At 50.1% G+C, this 16965-nt stretch overlaps 1 protein-coding gene across 1 annotated transcript in view; it reads left to right on the forward strand.

Annotated features, from left to right (window-relative positions):
• Nucleotides 1–4010: 4010 nt before the first annotated feature.
• The window catches only part of CHD8 (chromodomain helicase DNA binding protein 8), a gene marked incomplete at both ends in the record, with an annotated part of 42957 nt that continues 30002 nt past the window's right edge, over nt 4011–16965 (forward strand). Inside the window, 14 exon segments of the mRNA XM_084502068.1 lie at nt 4011–4586; nt 6048–6424; nt 7853–7967; nt 8057–8251; nt 8350–8418; nt 8502–8557; nt 10096–10213; nt 11593–11676; nt 11770–11907; nt 12001–12126; nt 13112–13351; nt 14095–14271; nt 15947–16090; nt 16195–16450. Of these exon segments, the coding sequence (XP_084358194.1) occupies nt 4011–4586; nt 6048–6424; nt 7853–7967; nt 8057–8251; nt 8350–8418; nt 8502–8557; nt 10096–10213; nt 11593–11676; nt 11770–11907; nt 12001–12126; nt 13112–13351; nt 14095–14271; nt 15947–16090; nt 16195–16450 (2671 nt within the window).

Raw genomic sequence — 16965 nt, forward strand, 5'->3', positions numbered from 1 at the left:
GGGGGATTTGAGGGAATTTGGGGGTTTTGGGGGGATTTGGGGATTTGAGGGGATTTGGGGTTTGGAGGGGTTTTGGGGGATTTGGGGGTTTTTGGGGTTTGGGGGGGATTTGGGGGTTTGGGGGAGTTTGGGGGGGTTTGGGGTTTGGGGGGGTTTATGGGGGTTGGGGGGGTTTGGGGGAATTTGGGGTTTGGGGGGGATTTGGGGGTTTGGGGGAGTTTGGGGGGTTTGGGGGATTTGAGGGGATTTGGGGTTTGGGGGGGATTTGGGGGGTTTTGGGGGTTTGGGGCGGTTGGGGGGGTTTGGGGGTTGGGGGGGGTTTGGGGGGATTTGGGGGGATTTGGGGTTTGGGGGGGATTTGGGGTTTTGGGGGGATTTGGGGGTTTTGGGGGAATTTGGGGTTTTGGGGGGATTTGGGGGTTTGGGGGGATTTGGGGGGTTTGGGGATTTTGGGGGGTTTTGGGGTTTGGGGGGATTTGGGGGTTTGGGGGAGTTGGGGGGGATTTGGGGATTTGGGGGTTTTGGGGGATTTGGGGTTTTGGGGGGGTTTATGGGGTTGGGGGGGGTTGGGGGGGTTTGAGGGTTTGGGGGGGGTTTGGGGGGATTTGGGGGGATTTGGGGGTTTTGGGGGATTTTAGGGGGTTTTCGGGGGTTTGGGGGGGTTGGGGGGGGTTTATGGGGTTGGGGGGGGATTTGGGGGGTTGGGGGGGTTTGGGGGTTTTGGGGGATTTTGGGGGATTTGGGGTTTGGGGGGGATTTGGGGTTTTGGGGGGGTTTATGGGGTTGGGGGGGTTTGGGGGGATTTGGGGGTTTTGGGGGGTTTGGGGGGGATTTGGGGTTTTGGGGGGATTTGGGGTTTTAGGGGATTTGGGGGGGTTTATGGGGTTGGGGGGGGTTATGGGGTTGGAGGGGTTTATGGGGTTGGGGGGGATTTGGGGTTTTGGGGGGATTTGAGGGGATTTGGGGGTTCAGGGGGGATTTGGGGGTTTTGGGGGATTTGGGGGGTTTGGGGGGGATTTGGGGGTTTGGGGGGTTTTGGGGGGGTTGGGGGGGGTTTATGGGGTTGGGGGGGTTTGGGGTTTGGGGGGGGGTTTGGGGGGATTTGGGGGTTTTGGGGGGGTTTATGGGGGTTGGGGGGGTTGGGGGAATTTGGGGTTTGGGGGGGATTTGGGGTTTGGGGGGGATTTGGGGTTTGGGGGTGATTTGGGGGAATTTGGGGGGATTTGGGGTTTTTGGGGTTTGGGGGGGATTTGGGGGTTTTGGGGGACTTTGGGGTTTGGGGGGATTTGAGGGGATTTGGGTTTTGGGGGAAATTTGGGATTTTGGGGGAATTTGGGGTTTGGGGGGAATTTGGGGGTTTTGGGGGAATTTGGGGTTTTGGGGGGGATTTGGGGTTTGGGGGGGATTTGGGGGGTTTTGGGGGTTTTGGGGGTTTTATGGGGTTGGGGGGGATTTGGGGTTTTGGGGGGATTTGAGGAGATTTGGGGTTTTGGGGGATTTGGGGGTTTGGGGGGGATTTGGGGGTTTTGGGGGAGTTTGGGGTTTTGGGGGGATTTGGGGGTTTGGGGGAGTTTGGGGGGTTTGGGGTTTTTGGGGTTTGGGGGGGATTTGGGGGTTTTGGGGGAATTTGGGGTTTTGGGGGGATTTGGGGGTTTGGGGGATTTGAGGGGATTTGGGGGTTTGGGGGAGTTTGGGGGGATTTGGGGTTTTTGGGGTTTGGGGGGGATTTGGGGGTTTGGGGGGGATTTGGGGTTTTTGGGTTTTTTGGGTTTGGGGGGGATTTGGGGGTTTGGGGGGGTTTTGGGGGGTTGGGGGGGTTTGGGGTTTGGGGGGGGTTTGGGGGATTTGGGGTTTTTGGGGTTTGGGGGGGATTTGGGGTTTGGGGGGATTTGAGGGGGATTTGGGGTTTTGGGGAAATTTGGGAGTTTTGGAGAATTTGGGGGATTGGGGGTTTTGGGGTTTTTGTGGGGTTTTGGGGTTTGGGGGAGGATTTGGGGGATTTTGGGGGATTTGGGGTTTTTTTGGGGTTTGGTTGTGTCTTTTGGCCTCTCCATTTTTGCCAATTTCCCCCTTCCCCCTATTTCTTTTCCCACCTTTTCCACCTCGGTTCATTTTTATCGTTTCCTCCCTCATTTTTTTTTGTTTTTTTGTGTGTTTTTTTTTTTACCATTTTTCCGCCTTTTCACCCCAAAACCAAAAAAACCCTCTAAAACCCCCAAAAAACCCTCTAAAAACCCCCAAAAAAGTTAAAAACCCCCCAAACCTTCTAAAACCCCCCAAACCCTCTAAGACCCTTCCAAAAAAATCAAAAAAAATCCAAAAAACTTCTAAACACTGCCAAAAAACGGTAAAAAAAAGGCAAAAAATGGTAAAAAAAGGGCAAAAAACGGTAAAAAAAGGACAAAAAAGGGCTAAAAACGGCTAAAACCCCCCAAACCCTCTAAGACCCCCTGAAAAAAATCAAAAAAAATCCAAAAAACTTCTAAAAACCGCCAAAAAACGCTAAAAAAAAGGCCAAAAATGGTAAAAAAAAAAGGCCAAAAATGGTAAAAAAAAAAGGCAAAAAACGGTAAAAAAAGGGCAAAAAATGGTAAAAAAAGGGCAAAAAAGGGCTAAAAACGGCTAAAACCCCCCAAACCCTCTAAGACCCCCTGAAAAAACTCAAAAAAAAACCAAAAAACTTCTAAAAACCGCCAAAAAACGCTAAAAAAAAAGGCAAAAAACGGTAAAAAAAGGGCAAAAAATGGTAAAAAAAGGGCAAAAAAGGGCTAAAAACGGCTAAAACCCCCCAAACCCTCTAAGACCCCCTGAAAAAACTCAAAAAAAAATCCAAAAAACTTCTAAACACTGCCAAAAAACGGTAAAAAAAAGGCAAAAAACGGTAAAAAAAGGCAAAAAATGGTAAAAAAACGCCAAAAAACGCTAAAAAAAAGGCAAAAAACCGTAAAAAAAAGGCCAAAAATGGTAAAAAAAAGGGCAAAAAAGGGCTAAAAACAGCTAAAACCCCCCAAACCCTCTAAGACCCCCTGAAAAAACTCAAAAAAAATCCAAAAAACTTCTAAAAACCGCCAAAAAACGCTAAAAAAAGGCAAAAAATGGTAAAAAAAAAAGGCAAAAAATGGTAAAAAACCGCCAAAAAACGCTAAAAAAAGGCAAAAAACGGTAAAAAAAAGGCAAAAAATGGTAAAAAAAGGGCTAAAAACGGCTAAAACCGCCCAAACCCTCTAAGACCCCCTGAAAAAAATCAAAAAAAATTCAAAAAACTTCTAAAAACCTCCAAAAAAACGCTAAAAAAAAGGCCAAAAACGCTAAAAAAAAGGCAAAAAAACGGTAAAAAAAGGGCAAAAAAGGGCTAAAAACGGCTAAAACCCCCCAAACCCTCTAAGACCCCCTGAAAAAACTCAAAAAAAAACAAAAAACTTCTAAAAACCGCCAAAAAACGCTAAAAAAAAGGCAAAAAACGGTAAAAAAAAAGGCAAAAAATGGTAAAAAAAGGCAAAAAATGGTAAAAAAAAGGCAGAAAATGGTAAAAAAAAGGCAAAAAAGGGTAAAAAAAAGGCAAAAAATGGTAAAAAAAGGGCTAAAAACGGCTAAAACCCCCCAAACCCTCTAAGACCCCCTGAAAAAAATCAGAAAAAATCCAAAAAACTTCTAAAAACCGCCAAAAAACGCTAAAAAAAGGCAAAAAATGGTAAAAAAAAGGGCAAAAAATGGAAAAAAAAAAGGCAAAAAATGGTAAAAGAAGGGCAAAAAAGGGCTAAAAACGGCTAAAACCCCCCAAACCCTCTAAGACCCCCTGAAAAAAATCAAAAAAAATCCAAAAAACTTCTAAACACCGCCAAAAAACGCTAAAAAAAAGGCAAAAAATGGTAAAAAAAAAGGCAAAAAATGGTAAAAAAAAAGGCAAAAAATGGTAAAAAAAGGGCAAAAAACGGCTAAAAACGGCTAAAACCCCCCAAACCCTCTAAGACCCCCTGAAAAAACTCAAAAAAAGTCCAAAAAACTTCTAAAAACCGCCAAAAAACGCTAAAAAAAAGGCAAAAAATGGTAAAAAAAAGGCAAAAAATGGTAAAAAAAAGGCAAAAAATGGTAAAAAAGGGCAAAAACCGGCAAAAAACGGCTCAAAACCCGAAAATCTTCTTTTTCAGGGCGAATCCAAGCGCATCACCCTGGTCCTGCAGCAGCCCCCCGCCCCCGGGGGCGGCTCGGGGGGTCCCCAGCCCCCCGGCGCCCCCCCGGGCCACCGCCACCTCCTTTTGGGCAACCTCCCCGGCAAACTGGTGCTGCAGGGCAACCAACTGGCGGCACTGGGCCAGGCCAAGGGGGCTCCCGGGCAGCCCCCCAAGGTGGTCACCATCCAGCTGCAGGTCCAGCAGCCCCCCCAGCCCCCCCCCCAAACCCCGGGACCCCCCGGGACCCCCTCGGCCGCCCCCCCAAAAATCCAGCTCCTCCAGCAGCCGCTTACTGGGGGGGCTGGGGGGGGAACTGGGGGGACTGGGGGAGGAGCGGTGGCGGTGGTGCCGCAGGTGGTGGGGGGCGCGGGGCAGAGGCTGACGGTGCCCCTCAAGGTGGTGCTGCAGCCGCAGGTGAGTTTTTGGGGGAAAAAAAGGAGATTTTGGGGTTTTGGGGTGGGATGAGGGATTTCAGGGGGTTTTGGGGAAAAACGGGCGGTTTTGGGGTGGTTTTGGGGCAGGAGGAGGCGTTTTGAGGGTGGGGGCGCGGGGCAGAGGCTGACGGTGCGCCCCAAGGTGGTGCTGCAGCCGCAGGTGAGTGTTTTGGGGGAAAAAAAGGAGGTTTTGGGGTTTTGGGGTGAAATGAGGGATTTCGGGGGGTTTTGGGGGAAAAATGGGGGGTTTCGGGGTGGTTTTGGGGGGGTTTTGGGGAAGGAGAGTGGAGTTGGGGGGTTTTGGGGTGGGATGGGCATCGTTGGGTGGTTTTGGGGTGGGATGAGGGGTTTTGGGGGTTTTGGGGTGGGATGAGGGGTTTTGGGGGGTTTTGGGGTAGGAGGAGGGATTTTGGGGTGGTTTTGGGGGAAAAAGAGTGGTTTTGGGTAGGATGAGCGCAGTTGGGTCGTTTTTGGGTCGGATGAGTATCGTTGAGTTGTTTTGGGGTGGGATGAGCATTTTTGGGTGGTTTTGGGGTCACATGAGGGATTTGGGGCGTTTTGGGGTAGAACGATGGGTTTCGGGGGTTTTGGGGCGGGAGGAGGGGTTTTGGGGTGGTTTTTGGGGAAAAAGAGTGGTTTTGGGGTGGGATAGGCATCGTTGGGTGGTTTTGGGGTGGAAAGGAGTGAATTTGGGTTGGTTTTGGGTAGAGACGAGCAGATTTGGGTTGGTTTTGGGTCGAGAAGAGCACATTTTGGTTGGTTTTGGGTCAAGATGAGCATATTTGGGTTGGTTTTGGGTCGAGAAGAGCACATTTTGGTTGGTTTTGGGTGCGATAAATGCAGTTGGGTTGTTTTTGGGGTGGAGAAGAGCACATTTGGGTTGGTTTTGGGTGGAGATGAGCATATTTGGGTTGGTTTTGGGTAGAGAAGAGCTTGTTTGGGTTGGTTTTGGGTCAAGAAAAGCACGTTTTGGTTGGTTTTGGGTAGAAAAGATCACGTTTTGGGTGCGATAACCGCCGTTGGGTTGTTTTTGGGGTGGAGAAGAGCATATTTGGGTTGGTTTTGGGTAGAGACGAGCATGTTTGGGTTAGTTTTGGGTAGAGATGGGTGAATTTGGGTTGGTTTTGGGTGCGATAAATGCAGTTGGGTTGGTTTTGGGTGGAGAAGAGCACATTTTGGGTTGGTTTTGGGTGCGATAACTGCCGTTGGGTTTTTTTTGGGGTGGAGAAGAGCACATTTGGGTTGGTTTTGGGTAGAGAAGAGCACATTTGGGTTAGTTTTGGGTAGAGAAAAGCACATTTTGGTTGGTTTTGGGTGGAGAAGATCACGTTTTGGGTGCGATAACCGCCGTTGGGTCATTTTTGGGGCGAAAAAGACCACGTTTGGGCCACCCTCGGTGGCGAGCCTCCATTTTTGGGGTCGTTCTCCCCCCTCTCTGCAGGCCGGCTCGTCCCAGGGCGGCTCGGCGGGCTTGTCGGTGGTCAAAGTCCTGAGCAGCACCGAGGTGGCCGCCTTGGCCGGCCCCCCGGGCTCGCGGGGGGCCTCGGAGGAGAGCCGCAAGCTGGAGCACCAGAAGAAGCAGGAGAAGGCCAACCGCATCGTGGCCGAGGCCATCGCCCGCGCCCGGGCCCGCGGCGAGCAGAACATCCCCCGGGTGCTCAACGAGGACGAGCTGCCCAGCGTGAGGCCCGAGGAGGAGGGCGAGCGCAAGCGGCGGAGGAAGGGGGCCGGCGAGCGCGGCGGCCCCAAGGAGGAGCGGCCCCGCAAGGGGAAGGGGCAGGGGGGCTCCGGGAAGAGCAAGGGGCGCAGCAAACCCAGGTGAGGGGCCGTCCTTGACTTTTGTGGCCATGTTTGGTCTTTGTGGTGGTCATCGTTGACTTTTTCGGCCATATTTGGTCTTCAGATTGGCCATCGTTGACTTTTTTGGCCATTGTTGGTCTTCATGTTGGCCATCGTTGACCCTTTTTGGCCAACATTGGTCTTCATGTTGGCCATTGTTGACTTTTTTGGCCATCGTTGGTCTTTGTGGTGGCCGTCGTTGACTTTTTTGGCCACGTTTGGTCTTCGTGATGGCCATTGTTGACTTTTTTGGCCATCGTTGGTCTTCGTGGTGGTCGTCGTTGACTTTTTTGGCCATATTTGGTCTTCGTGGTGGCCATCGTTGACTTTTTTGCCCATCTTTGGTCTTCCTGTTGGCCATCGTTGACTTTTTTGGCCATATTTGGTCTTTGTGGTGGCCATCGTTGACTTTTTTGGCCATTATTGGTCTTCATGTTGGCCATTGTTGACTTTTTTGGCCATATTTGGTCTTCATGTTGGCCATCGTTGACCCTTTTTGGCCATTATTGGTCTTCATGTTGGCCATCGTTGACCTTTTTCATCATCATTGGTCTTCATGTTGGCCATCGTTGACTTTTTTGGCCATCGTTGGTCTTCATGTTGGCCATCGTTGACTTTTTTGGCCATCGTTGGTCTTCATGTTGGCCATCGTTGACTTTTTTGGCCATTATTGGTCTTCGTGGTGGCCATCGTTGACTTTTTTGGCCATATTTGATCTTTGTGGTGGCCATCGTTGACTTTTTTGGCCATTGTTGGTCTTCATGTTGGCCATTGTTGACTTTTTTGGCCATCGTTGGTCTTCGTGGTGGCCATCATTGGTCTTTGTGATGACCATTGTTGACTTTTTTGGCCATATTTGGTCTTCAGGTTGGCCATCGTTGACTTTTTTGGCCATCGTTGGTCTTCGTGTTGGCCATCGTTGACTTTTTTGGCCATATTTGGTCTTCTTGGTGGCCATCGTTGACCTTTTTGGCCAACGTTGGTCTTCATGTTGGCCATCGTTGACCCTTTTTGGCCATCGTTGGTCTTCATGTTGGCCATCGTTGACCCTTTTTGGCCATCGTTGGCCATCATCATGTCCATGGTTGACCCTCATGGCCAACGTTGGCCATCAGCGTTGACTCCAACGTCAGTTTTGTTGCGCCATCGACATTTTTGCCCTTTTTCACCCCAACTTTTGCCCTCTTCCACCCCAAATTTTGCCCTTTTTCACCCCAAATTTTACCCTCGTTGCCCCCCCCCTTGACTCACCCCCACCCTTAACCTCTTTTGCCGCAATCTCACCGCCGCCGCCCCGATTCTTGCCGTTTTCACCCCAAACCTTCTCCGGGGGGGGGTCGCCCCTAGGGGGGCGAGCCCCCCACCCCTATCCCCCTAACCCTGTCCCCCCCTAACCCCCCCCCCCAGCACCATCACCCCGGTGGTGGGCAAGAAGCGGAAGCGCAACGCCTCCTCCGACAACTCCGACGCCGAGGTGATGCCGGCGCAGTCGCCGCGCGAGGAAGAGGAGGCCAGCGTGCAGGTCTGGGGATGAAGGCCACGGTTTTGGGGGGGTCTCCACGAGGGTGCGGACCCCCCCTTCACGTTTTTACCCCCCCCCAAACCCCGTAGAAGCGGCGCTCCAACCGGCAGGTGAAGCGCAAGAAGTACACGGAGGATTTGGACATCAAAATCACCGACGATGAGGAGGACGAAGAGCTCGACGTCACCGGGCCCCCCCGCCCCGAGCAGCCCCCCGCCCCGCAGCCCCCCGCCCCGGAACCGGAGCCCGAGGGCGAGACGTTGCCCTCCATGCAGTTTTTTGTGGTGGGGGGTCTTTTTTTTTCCCCCCGGGTCTTCGCGCGGCGTTTTGCCCTTTCTCTTCCTTTTGGACGGGCTCTTCATCTTCGCCTCTTGCCTCGCAGGAGAACCCCAGCGAGGAGGACGCGGCCATCGTGGACAAGGTCCTCTCCATGCGGGTGGTCAAGAAGGAGGTGAGAAACCCCCCAAAAAGATAAAAAAAGGCAAAAGAAATGAATTTTGGCCAACGTTGACGCTCCCGCCTTGCTCCCCGCAGCTCCCGTCGGGGCAGTTTACGGAATCCGAAGAGTTTTTCGTCAAATATAAGAATTAGTAAGTGGCCGGCCAAGATGGCGGGGGGTGAGGGTGGGGGTCCTCCATCCTAAGAGGAGTTTTTTTGGCCCAAAGAAGAGTTTTTTGGCCCAAATAAGAGCTTTTTTGGCCCAAAGAACAGTTTTTTAGCCCAAATAAGAGGTTTTTTTGGCCCAAAGAAGAGTTTTTTGGCCCAAAGAAGACTTTTTTTTGTCCCAACGAAGAGTTTTTTGGCCCAAAGAAGAGTTTTTTTGGCCCAAAGAAGAGTTTTTTTGGCCCAAAGAAGAGTTTTTTGGCCCAAAGAAGAGGTTTTTTTGGCCCAAAGAAGAGTTTTTTGGCTCAAAGAAGAGTTTTTTGGCCCAACGAAGAGTTTTTTTTCCCAACGAAGAGTTTTTTGGCCAAAAAAAGAGTTTTTTTTGGCCCAAAGAAGAGTTTTTCTGGCCCAAAGAAGAGTTTTTTTTGGCCCAAAGAATGGGTTTTTGGCCCAACGAAGAGTTTTTTTGGGCCAAAGAAGGGGTTTTTGGCCCAACGAAGAGTTTTTTTGGCCCAAAGAAGAGGTTTTTTGTCCCAACGAAGAGTTTTTTTGTCCCAACGAAGAGTTTTTTGTCCCAACGAAGAGTTTTTTTGTCCCTACGAAGAGTTTTTTTGTCCCAACGAAGAGTTTTTTTGTCCCAACGAAGAGTTTTTTTGTCCCTACGAAGAGTTTTTTTGGCCCGAAGAAGAGTTTTTTTGTCCCAACAAAGAGTTTTTTTGACCCAACAAAGAGTTTTTTTGACCCAACAAAGAGTTTTTTTGTCCCAATGAAGAATTTTTTGGCCCAAAGAAGAGTTTTTTGTCCCAACGAAGAGTTTTTTTGGCCCAACGAAGAGTTTTTTTGGCCCAACGAAGAGTTTTTTTGGCCCAAAGAAGAGTTTTTTTGGCCCAAAGAAGAGTTTTTTTGTCCCAACGAAGAGTTTTTTGTCCCAACGAAGAGTTTTTTGTCCCAACGAAGAATTTTTTGTCCCAACGAAGAGTTTTTTTAGCCCAACAAAGAGTTTTTTTGGCCCAAAGAAGAGGTTTTTTTGGCCCAAAGAAGAGTTTCTTGGCTCAAATGAGTTTTTTTTGGCCCAACAAAGAGTTTTTTGGCCCAAAGAAGAGTTTTTTTGGCCCAAAGAAGAGTTTCTTTGGGCCAAAGAAGGGGTTTTTGGCCCAACAAAGAGTTTTTTTGGGCCAAAGAAGGGGTTTTTGTCCCAACGAAGAGATTTTTTGGCCCAAAGAAGAGTTTTTTTGCCCCAACGAAGAGTTTTTTTGGCCCGAAGAAGAGTTTTTTTGGCCCAAAGAAGACTTTTTTGTCCCAAAGAAGAGTTTTTTTGTCCCAACGAAGAGTTTTTTGGCCCAACAAAGAGTTTTTTTGGCCCGAAGAAGAGGTTTTTTGTCCCAACGAGGAGTTTTTTTGTCCCAACGAAGAGGTTTTTTGCCCAAATAAGAGTTTTTTGGCCCAAAATGGCTTCGTGGAAGGGTTATGGGTGTTTTTTTTTGTAATTTCACGTGGATTTTGATGTTTTTCCTGCCCCGTGTAGCTCCTACCTGCACTGCGAGTGGGCCACCATCGACCAGCTGGAGAAGGACAAGAGGATCCACCAGAAGCTCAAGCGCTTCAAGACGAAGATGACCCAGATGCGACACTTCTTCCACGAGGTGCCCGCTTTTGGGGGCAAATGGGACGATTTTGGGGCTCGGGGATGAGTTTTTTTGGCAGATTCTCACCTTTCAAGAGGTTTTTTGGGGATTTTTTGCATTTCGCCACCTCTTTTTTCTAAAATAATTAAAAAATTGGGTGCAGAGGGGACATTTTTGGGCTTGCGGTTGAGTTCTTTGGGCAGATTCTCGCCTTTTAAGAGTTTTTTTGGGGATTTTTTGCATCTCACCACCTCTTTTTTCTAAAATAATAAAGGATTGGGAACAGAGAGGAAATATTTGGGCTCAGGGATGAGTTTTTTAGGCGATTCTCATCTTTCAATAGTTTTTTTTAGGGATTTTTTGCATCCCACCACCTCTTTTTTCTAAAATAATTAAAAAATTGGGTGCAGAAGGGACATTTTGGGGGTTGGGGTTGAGTTTTTTGGGTGGATTCTCACCTTTCAAGAGTTTTTTTTGGGATTTTTTGTATCTCACCACCTCTTTTTTCTAAAATAAGAAAAGAATTGGGAACAGAGGGGACATTTTGGGGCTCGGGGATGAGTTTTTTGGGGGGATTCTCACCTCTCAAGAGGTTTTTTTAGGGATTTTTTGCATCTCACCACCATTTTTTTCTAAAATAATGAAGGATCGGGAACAGAGAAGACATTTTGGGGAATAGAGGATGAATTTTTTGGGCAGATTCTCACCTTTTAAGAGTTTTTTTTGGGATTTTTTGCATCTCACCCCCTCTTTTTTCTAAAATAATGAAGGATTGGGAACAGAGAGGACGTTTTGGGGCTCGGCGATGAGTTTTTTTGGCAGATTCTCACCTTTCAAGAGGTTTTTTGGGGATTCTTTGCATCTCACCACCTCTTTTTTCTAAAATAATGAAGGATTGGGAACAGAGATGACATTTTGGGGCTCGGCGATGAGTTTTTTTGGGCAGATTCTCACCTTTTAAGAGTTTTTTTTGGGATTTTTTGCATCTCACCACCTCTTTTTACTAAAATAATAAAGGATTGGGAACAGAGGGGACATTTTGGGGCTCAGGGATGATTTTTTTTGGCAGATTCTCACCTTTCAATAGTTTTTTTGGGAATTTTTTGCATCTCACCACCATTTTTTTTTTAAATAATGAAGGATTGGGAGCAGAGAGGACATTTTGGGGAATAGAGGATGAATTTTTTGGGAGGATTCTCACCTTTCAAGAGGTTTTTTGGTTTTTTTTTGCATCTCACCACCTCTTTTTACTAAAATAATGAAAGAACTGGAAACAGAGGGAACATTTTGGAGGATAAAGGATGATTTTTAACGGGATTCTCACCTCTCAAGAGGTTTTTTGGGGGAAATCCTTGCCTCTCACCCCATTTTTTTCCCCAAATCAATTAAAAACCAAGGACGAGGAGCCTTTCAACCCCGACTACGTGGAGGTGGACCGCATCCTGGACGAGTCGCACAGCGTCGACAAGGACAACGGCGAGGTGAGTGGGGAAAGAAAGGAGGGGAAACGAGGACCCCGACCCCATCAGGGACCCCCCAAACCCCCCCAAATTTTTTTGGGGTTCCTCCTCCAGCCCGTGGTCTACTACCTGGTGAAGTGGTGCTCCCTGCCCTACGAGGACAGCACCTGGGAGCTGAAGGAGGACGTGGACGAGGGCAAAATTGGGGAATTTAAGCGCATCCAAGCCCGGCACCCCGAGCTCAAACGCCTGGTGAGCGCCCGAATTTCCTCCTCAGCACCCCAAATTGGTGGAATTCCCTCTTATCGTCTCAATTTTGGTTGTTTTTCGCCCCAAAATTGATAGCCACGTCCTCAAGCCGGCTCGTGGAAGAAGCTGGAGCTGTCGCACGAGTACAAGAACCACAACCAGTTGAGGGAGTATCAACTGGAAGGGGTCAACTGGTTGCTCTTCAACTGGTACAACAGGCGAGTTGACGGGGTGGGGGCGCGGAAATGGGGGCGGGATGGGGGAAATTGGGAAAGGATGGGGGAAGTTGGGAAAGGATGGGGGAAATTGGGTTGGGAGGGGGGAAATAATTGGGTTGGGATGAGGGAAATTGGGAAAGGATGGGGGAAATTGGGGCAGGATGGGGGAAATTGGGTCAGGATGAGGGAAAGAAATTGGGTCGGGATGGGGGAAATTGGGAAAGGATGGGGGAATTTGGGAAAGGATGGGGGAAATTGGGAAAGGATGGGGGAAATGGGGTCGGGATGGTGGAAATAAATTGGGTTGGGATGGGGAAAATTGGGGTGGGATGGGGGAGGTTTGGTCAAGATGGGGGAAATTGGGTCAGAATGGGGGAAATTGGGTCGGGATAGGGGAAATTGGGTAGGAATGGGGGAAATAATGGGGTCAGGATGGGGGAAATTGGGTCGGGATGGGGGAAATTGATAGGGAAGGGGGAAATAATTGGGTCGGGATGGCGAAACCGGGTCAAGATGGGGGAAATTGGGGCAGGATGGGGCAAATTGGGTCGGAATAGGGGAAATAATTGGGTCGGGATGGGAAAATGAGGTCAAGATGAGGGAAATTGGGTCGGGAAAGGGAAATAAATTGGGTTGGGATGGGGGAAATTGGGTCGGGAAAGGGGAAATAATTGGGTCGGGACCGGGAAAATTGAGTTGGGATGGGGGAAATTGGGTCGGGATGGGGCAAATTGGGTTGGGATGAGGCAAATTGGGTCGGGATAGGGGAAATAAATTGGGTCGGGATGAGGAAATTGGGTCAGGGTGGTGGAAATTTCGGTCAGAATGGGGAAATAATTGGGTCGGGATGGCGAAATTGGATCGGGATGGGGCAAATTGGGTCGGGACAGGGTAAATTGGGTCAGACTGGGGGAAATTGTGTCGGCGACCACCTTGGTGGGCTTTTGGCCCCCCGAGGGGCCACCAACCCTCCTCCTCCCCGCAGGCAGAACTGCATCCTGGCGGACGAGATGGGCTTGGGCAAGACGATCCAGTCCATCGCCTTCCTGCAGGAGGTCTACAACGTGGGCATCCGCGGCCCCTTCCTGGTCATCGCCCCCCTCTCCACCATCACCAACTGGGAGCGGGAGTTCAACACCTGGACGGGGATGAACAGCATCGTCTACCACGGCAGCCTGGCCTCGCGGCAGATGATCCAGCAGTACGAGATGTACTGCAAGGACTCGCGGGTACGGGGGGGTTTTGAGGGTTCTCCAGAAGCTTCCGTGGTGGAGGAGGAGCAGGGGAGGCTTTGAGGTTCTCCTGAAGCTCCTGGAGAACCTCTTGAGGTGGTTTTGAGGTTCTCCAAAAGCTCCCGTGGTGGAGGGAGGGATTTTAGGTCCTCCTAAATCACCTGGAGAACCTCCCAGGGGTGGTTTTTGGGTCCTCCAGAAGCTCCTGGAGATCTTCCCAAGGGTTTAAGGAGGTCGAGGATGACTTTTAGGTCTTCCAGAAGCTCCTGGAGAACCTCCTGAGGTGGTTTTGGGGTTCTCCAGAAGCTCCCGTGGTGGAGGGAGAGAGTTTAGGTCTTCCTAAATCACCTGGAGAACCTCCCAGGGGTGGTTTTCGGGTCCTCCAGAAGCTCCTGGAGATCTTCCCAAGGGTTTAAGGAGGTCGAGGGTGACTTTGAGCTCCTCCAAAAGCCCCTAAATCACCTGGAGAACCTCCTGAGGTGGTTTTTAGCTCCTCCAAAAGCTCTTGGAGATCTTCCCAAGGGTTTTAGGAGGTTGAAGTTGACTTTGAGCTCCTCCAAAAGGTCCTAAATCACCTGGAGAACCTCCCAAGGGTGGTTTTTAGCTCCTCCAAAAGCTCTTGGAGATCTTCCCAAGGGTTTTAGGAGGTCGAGGATGACTTTGAGCTCCTCCAAAATCCCCCGGAGACCCTCCCGAGGCCGAAGAGAGGTGTCCGGAGCCTTCCTCCCACCCTTTTTCAGGGCCGCCTGATCCCGGGGGCCTACAAATTCGACGCCCTGATCACCACCTTCGAGATGATCCTCTCCGACTGCCCCGAGCTGCGGGAGATCGAGTGGCGCTGCGTCATCATCGACGAGGCCCACCGCCTCAAGAACCGCAACTGCAAGCTCCTCGACAGCCTCAAGCACATGGACCTGGTGAGGGACAGCAGAAAGCTTCTCGGGGGGGACCCGAATCGGTCCCTTTTCCCCTCCTCGGGTCGATTTTGGGTGCCCTGGAGGGGTTTTGGGGGTTGGACGGAGGCGGTTGGGTTCGTCCCGCGCGGCCCGAGGTGGTTTTGGAGGTGTTTTGGGGGTTTTTGGTTGGGTTTGGAGGTGTTCGGGTTGACTTTGTGGTCCTTGGGGGTGGTCCTGGAGGTGTTTTTGGGGTTTTCGTTGGGGCCTGAAGATGTTTTGGGGGTTTTTGGTTGAGTTTAGAGGTGTTTGGGTTGACTTTGTGGACCTTGGGGGTGATCCTGAAGATGTTTTGGGGGTTTTCGTTGGGTTTTGAGATGTTTGGGTTGACCTTGTGGACCTTAGGGGTGGTTCTGGAGATGTTTTTTGGGTTTTTGGTTGAGTTTGGTTGAGTTTGGAGATGCTTGAGTTGACCTTGTGTCCCTTGGAGATGGTCCTTAACGTGTTTTTGGGGTTTTTGTTGGGTCCTGAAGATGTTTTTGGGGTTTTTGTTGGGTTTGGAGGTGTTTGGGTTGACCTTGTGGACCTTGGGGGTGGTCCTGAAGATGATTTTGGGGTTTTTGTTGGGTTTGGAGGTGTTTGGGTTGACCTTGTGGACCTTGGGGGTGGTCCTGAAGGTGTTTTGGGGGTTTTTGTTGGGTCCTGAAGATGTTTTTGGGGGTTTTGGTTGAGTTTGGAGGTGTTTGGGTTGACTTTGTGGACCTTGGGGGTGATCCTGGAGGTGTTTTTGGGGTTTTTGGTTGGTTTTGGAGGTGTTTGGGTTGACCTTGTGGACCTTGGGGGTGTTTCTGAAGATGTTTTTGGGGTTTTCGTTGAGGCCTGAAGATGTTTTGGGGGTTTTTGGTTGGGTTTGGAGGTGTTTGGGTTGACCTTGTGGACCTTGGGGTTGGTTCTGGAGGTGTTTTGGGGCTTTTTGTTGGGTTTGGAGGTGTTTGGGTTGACCTTGTGGCCTTTGGGGATGGTCCTGAAGATGTTTTTGGGGTTTTTGTTGGGTTTGGAGGTGTTTGGGTTGACTTTGTGGACCTTGGGGATCATCCTGAAGATGTTTTGGGGGTTTTCGTTGGGTTTTGAGATGTTTGGGTTGACCTTGTGGACCTTAGGGGTGGTCCTGGAGGTGTTTTTGGGTTTTTGGTTGAGTTTGGTTGAGTTTGGAGATGCTTGAGTTGACCTTGTGTCCCTTGGAGATGGTCCTTAACGTGTTTTTGGGGTTTTTGTTGGGTTTGGAGGTGTTTGGGTTGACTTTCTGTCCCTTGGGGATCATCCTGAAGGTGTTTTGGGGGTTTTCGTTGGGTTTTGAGATGTTTGGGTTGACCTTGTGTCCATTTTAGATGGTCCTGAAGATTTTTTGGGGATTTTGGTTGAGTTTGGAGATCTTTGGGTTGATCCCACATCCCTTGGAGACGATCCTGAAGATATTTTTGGGATTTTTGGTTGAGTTTGGAGACATTTGGGTTGATCCCACATCCCTTGGCGTGATCCTGAAGCTATTTTTGGCCCTTTTTGATCAAATTTGGAGATCTTTACGCTCCACCCACACATCCCACCCGCGTACCTCCACACGGGGGGCCACCCCTCCGTCCCCCCATGATCTTGGTGACCTCCCCCCGTCCCCCCCTAACCTTTTTTCCCCCCTGGGCAGGAGCACAAGGTCCTGCTGACGGGCACCCCGCTGCAGAACACGGTGGAGGAGCTCTTCAGCCTCCTGCACTTTTTGGAGCCCTCCCAATTCCCATCCGAGGCCGAGTTCCTCAAGGACTTCGGCGACCTCAAGACGGAGGAGCAGGTGAGGAGGAAGAGGATGAAGAGGAGGAGGATGAAGGAGAAGACCTCAGCCCTTCAGGTGACCGCGAGGGTTGGGTTCTCCTCTTGGTGGCTCCCCAAATTTAGGTGCAGAAGCTCCAGGCCATCCTCAAGCCCATGATGCTGCGGCGGTTGAAGGAGGACGTGGAGAAGAACCTGGCCCCCAAGCAGGAGACCATCATCGAGGTGGAGCTGACCAACATCCAGAAAAAATACTACCGGGCCATCCTGGAGAAGAATTTCTCCTTCCTCTCCAAGGGGGCCGGCCACACCAACATGCCCAACCTCCTCAACACCATGATGGAGCTGCGCAAGTGCTGCAACCACCCCTACCTCATCAACGGTGAGGAGAAGGGGGTGGGCAAAAAGTAGGGGCCTCGCGGGGCCCAAAACGGACGTTTTTAGGGTGAAAAATGCCTTGGGGGGTCAACCAGTTGGTTGGATTTGGGGTTTTCCTTCTCCTGGTTGGAATGGAGGAGGTTCTCCAAATCTTATAGGTTGGTGGCGATGACCCTAATTGGGATGTGGTTGGGTTGGGGGTCAAGTGATGCCACTGAATATCCCAAAATAGACATTTTTAGGGTGAAAAATGCCTTGAGGGGTCAACCAGTTGGTTGGATTTTGGGTTTTCCTTCTCCTGGTGGGCTTGGAGGACGTTCTCCAAGTCTTCTAGGTTGATGTTGATGCCAACAATTGGGATTTGGTTGGGTTGAGGGTCGAGTGGAGCCACTCAATGTCCCAAAATCGACGTTTTTAGGGTGAAAAATGCCTTGAGGCGTCAACCAGTTGGTTGGATTTGGGGTTGTGGTTGGGTTTGGGGTTGAGTGGTGCCGCTGAATGTCCCAAAATGGACATTTT

This window comes from Aythya ferina (genome assembly GCF_964211825.1).
Source record: "Aythya ferina genome assembly, chromosome: 36".
Classification (NCBI taxonomy): Eukaryota; Metazoa; Chordata; class Aves; order Anseriformes; family Anatidae; genus Aythya; species Aythya ferina.